Source organism: Berghia stephanieae, chromosome 3 (assembly GCF_034508935.2).
Source record: "Berghia stephanieae isolate SIO BIC M18660-M18661 chromosome 3, UCSD_Bste_1.3, whole genome shotgun sequence".
Lineage (NCBI taxonomy): Eukaryota > Metazoa > Mollusca > Gastropoda > Nudibranchia > Aeolidiidae > Berghia > Berghia stephanieae.
In genome coordinates this window covers 65,116,240-65,123,739 of record NC_088362.1, presented here as the reverse complement: position 1 = coordinate 65,123,739, position 7,500 = coordinate 65,116,240, and the positions used below count along the sequence as shown (strand labels likewise).

At 37.4% G+C, this 7,500-nt stretch overlaps 1 protein-coding gene across 1 annotated transcript in view; it reads right to left on the bottom strand.

Annotated features, from left to right (window-relative positions):
* Nucleotides 1–7,500, bottom strand: part of LOC144968211 (uncharacterized) — a 76,383-nt gene that overhangs the window by 22,325 nt on the left and 46,558 nt on the right. Inside the window, exon 4 of the mRNA XM_078906329.1 lies at nucleotides 1,447–1,544. Coding sequence (XP_078762455.1) covers nucleotides 1,447–1,544 — 98 coding nt within the window. The remainder of the gene's footprint in view (nucleotides 1–1,446; nucleotides 1,545–7,500) is intronic.

Genomic DNA, 7,500 nt, shown 5'->3' with positions numbered 1-7,500 from the left:
GCGTTTAATTGGATTTAAATGTAATAACAGGATGGATTTTAAAATAAAACTTCTTCAATTCTTTCCCTCTAGGCCTTGATTTTTTCTTCAATCAACAATTTTCCCCATTGTCTTTATAGCAAATAATTTTTGCCAGTCATAAAGGTAAAATTAAAGCTCAAAGTCAAATTGCAGTTACTGTTGTCTTGCTGAAAACATTAAAGTTTGCTGCCATAACCGGCTACCGGGAAAATTCGATACCACCTTTAATATCAAAATACCGTACGTGTCTGAAGATGAGTTGAGAAAAATCACAAAACTTCTCCAGTTCACTGTGTAGACAGCAAGGGAGTTTGCACGAGCTAAAATATTATGTTCAATTAAATGTTTGGCTTAAACAACTAACCCATAAGGAAAAAAAAATTGTATTTCGCCACCGACTTATTAACTGTTATGCGACAAGTGTCAAAATTTATTCTAGTCCTCTGCCCTTTTATTGTTCTATTCCAAGTTTCTCATTGCGTCAATGTAATAGGATCGGGCCCATGGGACAATCTATTTTCATCCCGTTGACACATCCAATGCTTCTTGCACGCAATATGCTGTGTATGAATTCCATACCAATATGACCCAGGTCCCAAACTCCTATTATATCAGAGTAGATGCCAAAAAAGAAAAGTTAATTTCAAACTAAACCGACCACACATGCTAAACCCTGGCCTTTGAGAGATTAAGGATTCAAGGATTCAAGTATTTATTTAGGTCTTTCCTGTCCAATAACCATAACGTTTCTCTTAACAAATCGTGTCATCAACAGAGATTAAGAAACTATTAATATTAATCCTCCAAAAAGCGTGTAAATTTAACTCATATTGTAGATTATAGATCCAATTATCAGGAACCGCTTTACCACGACATAATCTGCTTTTAGTCGGTGGGTCACCAATAGTTCTAAGAAGCTAACTATCTTATTCTATAGCACAACGTGGTGAAAAAGAGCGAAAATAAATATCTAAACATTTTTCAGCATGAATATTATAGGATTTTTGCGTTCTTGCGTTTGGTATTCAGTATTCAGAATATGCTCCAAATAGCGACGCGATGTTGTGAGTGGCAAAATGTAAACATCTAAAATTTCAAAGGAAAGAATGCATAGATCTTCTATAACATTCTCAAAATAATATCTAAATATTTTTTGTTTTATGCGCAGAGATTCTGGCGATTTGATAGACTAAATTTTGATCTCTCTATTGACAGCGTTCATTTTGGCCTCGTCTTAACCTACAAGAGCAGTAAATTAAATCAAAGAAAAAACTACTAGAGAGAGAGAGAGAGAGAGAGAGAGAGAGAGAGAGAGAGAGAAGAGAGAAGAGAAGAGAAAAGAGAGAGAGAGAGGGAGAGAGAGAGAGAGAGACAGAGAGATACAACAACAACAAAAAAAGAACTATATCAAAGTTGTGACATTACCTGTAAGATGCTCTCTCCTTCCGAGAATCCAGGCTCGTGGAAAAGATGAGAACGAGACATAAGGTGACTTTCAATACCGTATCTGGCAGGGATCACACCTGTTTGGAACGGAGTTGGGGTTAGGGAAAAACAAATAAACCTTATAAACGATAGCAAATGCGGTGGTGTCTTAATAAGTGTTCCAGGTTTACAAGGAGACATTAAAATTGGTCTCAACCTCCATTGATAATTCCGTGGAGAGATGCACATTTATGCAGCGCATTTCTACAGCCTCACCACACTCTGTGCGTTTCACAATGCGTCACATTCTTTCCTCAAGGAAGGATCGAACTATGCACAAATTCGAGTTTTCAGAATTTAAAAAAATTAAATTATAAAGGTCTTATGGTATGACACTCGCCTTCGGATTAGAAGGTCCTGTGTTCGAGTGCCGCTCTGAGTGGCGGATAGTTGAGTCCGTACAGGTGTAAATCAGTACCTGGCTATTTGCCAGCTTTGCTCTGTCGGGAACATGAATTGTGATATCGCCTAACGGCCGTCATGTCTCGTCCTTTTTTCTTAATGTTGCTGTTGGCTCGGGACCTCTAGTAAAGCACTTTGAGCACGGTTAGGTATTGCTTTATATAAAATCTCAAGTTTGTTTTTACATTGTGTTCTACTTATAACCTGAAGAAAACTTGTAAATTGCTTGGTTTGCATTGAATCACGTCAATTATATCTTCGATGCAATAATCATTATTTGTTTTACCCGCAACTTCATCAACAATTTTCGGCAAAGAGAGTTCCACATAATTTTCAAATTATATCCTATCTAAAATTTGGGATGCCCAACTAACATATAGTTTTATAGAAGAAAAAAAATACCCATCCAAACTCCCATTCAAGGCAAGCTGATTTTTCGGGATGATTTTATTCTTATATTTTTCTTTGTTGCTTTGTCTGGCACTGTTTCATACACATTTTACTTACACCAGTGACTTCTCCCTAATTTGTTACTTTTATAATATTCTTGTCTATAAATTCAATAACCATAATCTATTTCACCATGAGACAATACCGTGTTGAGGCCTCGTACTATCTTAGGTGGATGATAAGTTCAGAGGTCTCTCTGGAGTAGAGCATTATTGTCTTTGTCCGAAATTATTATAAGCCCTTATCAGGCTGCACGGCTCGCATTGTGTAAATAAACCATAACAAGATATTTACTTTTAAAATCACCAAATGCTGAGAGCATGGTGTTTCTCGAAAATAATTATATTGATGCAGCCTTTTTTTCCCCACTTTTCAACTACAAAATACATCCATTGTTTCATCAACGTTCGTACAACTTCACCGCATCCCTGAAAACACAAACAAACACATACGCACACACATGCAAACACATACATGCACACACATACACATTCAAATGATTGCAAACCACTAGAAAAAAAAAGTGGTTGTGTTTGTACTGCAAACTAACTTTAACACTATTCATCAGCCAATCAAGCCATTTATCCATCAATCCATCAATGAATCAGTCTAACCCATCAGACCGTCAATCCATCAATCCATCAATGAATCAGTCCAACCCATCAGTCCGGCAATCCATCAATCCATAAGTGAACCAATCCATCTATCCATCAATCCATCAATACAGGCACCAATCAGGCTGCCAGGAGATTACAGAGTTGTCCATCTCCATACCAGACCAAAACACAAAATGACACCCTTTCAACTACCACTCTTCACCCCCCCCCCCCCCCCCCCCCCCACACACACACACACCCTTACCACATCCGTTAAAGCAGGCCACACTCTTTTCACAAGAGCCAATGGCCACATGACGGACAGTCGATATAATCATCTCATCCTGTAATCACTGGTCTCAGTACTCCTTCATTCATTCAACTATTCATTCATTCAATGACTCGTTAATTTACTCATTCCTTCATTCATACATCTCTTAATTCGTTCATGCATTCATTCAAAATGCAGTTTGAACTGTCCTTGTGTGTTTACAATTAAATTAATTTATCACTTCTAGTGCTCCACTGAGGTGAAATTATTTACAAGAAATAAGAGATAGAAAATTATGTTTGTATTATTGTGTGCAGAATTGCGATCTTGTGGTTTGACATCCAGCCTCTGGCCCTGGTTCAATTCTGCTGTGGGCGGCTCACAGATGTTGTCCTTTTGAGAAGGGTCTTTACTCACATTCTCTCATTATACTCAGATATAATACGTTTACCTGGTAAAATGTTTAAAATATATTCAAAATTGAGCTTTATATAGCGCAATATCCACTAAATGTGCTCAAAGCGCTTTACAAGGGGTACCTGGTCAACAGCAACATTTAACATGTAGGACGGGACATGACGCTTGTTTGGCGATATTACAATTTTTCGGACACAGACAACGCTTTTAACGGCCAGGTACACATTTTACACCTAAGTAAGGTGAGAGAATGTGAGCAAAGAGCCTTCTCCAAGGACTCAACTATGCGAGGCTCGAACCCTGGACCTTCCGATCCGAAAGCGAATGTCATACCACAAGACCACATAACCGCACTATGGTAAAAGCGTTGTCGCTGATGCAGAAAAAAATACGTATCGCCTTACAAGCTTCTTGTCTCGTCCTTCGTGATTCTTTGTTGCCGTTTGCTTAGAATCCTTTGTAAAGCGCTTTAAGCACATAAAGTTGATGTTGTATTGTAAAAGATCAGGTAGTTTTGTTTAGGCGTTCCTATCAACTACAAGTGAATGCCATCCTAGTGTATGATTGACGAGCAGTGTTTAATAAGGAAATGGACGCAGAATATTATATTATGCACATGCTATTACTGAATCTAGCCTTATTCTTTTGAAAGATAAAAAGGGTTTTAGGTCAAAATGGTTCCGTACACCCAATGTTTAATTTTCACCAACGACCACAGAAATACTGGCAAATCTAAAAATTATAAAACAATTTTTTCTGGATTGGTATCCTGGAAACTTGCGAACCTTTTAGAAATCAAAGGTAATTCTAACGCCTATTAACTCAAATGATTATACTGTGAAATCTGCTAGGGCATGATGATGGTAACCATAATGATAGGTCAATTGACTTTGGAAATTAAGGGCCATCTGGCCGCCCTAATGCTAGAAGATTCATTTGCCTACTCCAACAGACTTTATTACTGGACCAGTGTTGATCGTTGGTGGCTCAAAAATTTGGTCTCGACCAGTGTCAAGGTCAACAATACAGTAGTATAATAATTAAAATAGATGAGTGTCTGTTTGTAATAGCCTTCATTTCTCCGCAAATATTGCGGGTTCTACACTAGTACTATTAACATCAAATATTCCTTAATTCATAAACTTAAATTTCAGGCCTTAACTCACTCAACCTTAACACGTGAGTGTTGGAATATCAACAAGGAAATAGAGAGTTGGAGACTGGTGAATTAATCTGGTTTCTTAGAAGAATCATGAGAATATCTCTGACAGGAAGAGTGACAAACAAGGAAGTATTGGATCTTCCAGACATATGACGCTCTTTCTTTAGAACAATAGACAGTTAAAATCCATATCTGCCACAACGCCTCAAAATCGTATTATGTTGGGATAGACTTGTTGTTGATCGTGAATTTATGAAAAAAAGAGGTAAAATCCTACTCTTTAATGTGGGGAATAAAATAATTTATTTTTTAAAATAAATCAAATTTCATAATCGCCTATAATTTAAAGTCAAAAATCACTTTTCAGAGACCAGTCTATCCCTACAGAATACCGCTTCACATATACAGAATTAGCAAGAATGAGAAAAAGGTCTTGTTTGGGAAAATTGATAACAATAAAACAGAAGCAGAGGTAGACAGCGGGCAGGCTATGTCCCAAGTCTCAGGACACGAACTGAAGATTACACGGATGAGACAAACATGGACTTTCTGAGACGACCAGAGGATAGGAAGGATTGGATTGGAGAATCGTGATCGCCCATATCTGTCTTACAACACCAATATATGATGATGATGATGATGATGATGATGATGATGATGATGATGATGATGATGATGATGATGATGATGATGATAATAATAATAATAATAATAATAATAATAATAATAATAATAATATATTTGTTGAGCAATCTATCATATCACTGGGAAGTGCTCAGGGCGCTTTACTGGAACATTAACACATAATTCAGAAAAGAACAAAGTTTTCAGATACTTTTTAAACACGTCTTCCGGTTAACAATGCCATAATATTTTTGATTTTTTTTTCCAGAGCGAGGGACGTTTCTAGAAAAAGAGCGTCCACCACATGACAGGGATAGAGCACTTAGCGCAGCCAGCAATAATTCTCTGTCCGTTGACAAGCGACGGGATCGGGTTGGTGTACATAACTTCAGTTTGTCGTAAAGATATGTCGGTTTACATGAGTTAAGACAATTGAAGCACAATACCAGAACGTAATATAATATTCGCCCCTTAAATTGTAATGGAAGCCAATGACGCTCTTTCACCAGAGGTGACGCATGAGAATATCTTGGGCAGGAAGGGAGTCATGAATGATTATGCTTAACTTGAAATAATGCCTTCATTGAGGACATGACAGTGAGTTTTGGTTGTTTAAAATTGAAAATGACAAATTATGGAGCTGAGACTGGTATATGATAAAGATCTGGAAAAAGTGTGTATGGTATGAATCAAAGCCAGACAAAGCAACAAAGAATATTACAAACAATTAAAAAAAAAAAACAACAAACAAACAAAAATATAACACAATAACAAAACATCCCAAAACATCAGCCAGTCGAAGCAGGCTGATGTGTTTGGAATGTTTTTTTTTTTCGTTTTTTTTGTCTTGTTTTTTTATCTCGCTTTGTCTGGAACTGATTCATACACACTTTTTCAGATCTTTATTTTGGGGTTTAGACTTCAAAAATCTTAAAATTTGCTCAACTCGATTTTCTTCATTTTGTTCATTTCCACGAACAGATTGACGGTTTGTGGATCACAATTATTACAAATGATAAAGGTAAAGATGAAGAGAGCTTTGGGTGGGAAACATTATCTTTTACGTATCTGTGCCTTTTATTTAAAAAAAAAGAATAGCTTTAAATCAATTATTAAAGGCAGCTATTCGACTCACTGTCAGTCCTTCTGGGTGACTCCCCGTGACGGACGCCTGCAGACGCACGTGTAAACAGATATTTGAGCAAACACACGTGCCGACAATCCTCACGTTAAACGGTTCACAATGAAGTGTGATCCACGTTCTCTTAATTACACATTTGGTGAAGGCTTGTGGAGAAAGGGGAGAGTGGGGGGGGGGTATTTTCTCCGTCACCCTCCATGGGCCTCCCTGATTTTTTTAGTGGTTGTGGAGTGGGAGGAGGGGGGGGGGGGAATGGAGTGAGGAGGAAGGGAGAGTATTTTAAACATTGGCCATCAATGAGCCTCCGTGATTTTCCAGACACTTTCAAACACAGAATGACAGAGTGCGAGGAAATAACAGTTATCATTTCCCATGATTGTTTTTTTTTTTTTTAACGATTAATAATTAGTTCCTTTACAAAAACAAAATTAGAAAATGATGCCGCAAGGAATTTGACTTCCAAATCACAATTCGCAAACAGATAGAAAGGGGAAAGAGCGGTAGAAGGAAAGAGTTAGATAGATAGAGAGAGAAAGAGAGAGAGAGAGAGAGAGAGAGAGAGAGAGAGAGAGAGAGGGGGGGGGGGGAGGGGGGAGGGGGAAGAAGTCGTTTGTTTGTTGTTGTTTTCTTTTTTTTTTTTTGTTTGTTGTATTTTTAATCGATAATCGACTTAACATATTTATATTAAGAAAGTAAATATCGCTTTAAGATTATATAGGTTTTGGCAATACAATAAAGCGCGAGATGGCTGAGTGAATAATATAGTATAATCAGTCGTTACAGAATTCGCTGTCGGCATGTCGTCTTTTTTGTTTTTGCCTTGAACAAAACACGTATCCTCTGACGTTCAGCATGCGACGTTACATTGCGATTTAATGCTTGGGATATCTCGTTCTTTTTTTTTCTTTTTGAATCGACCCTAAAGACGAAT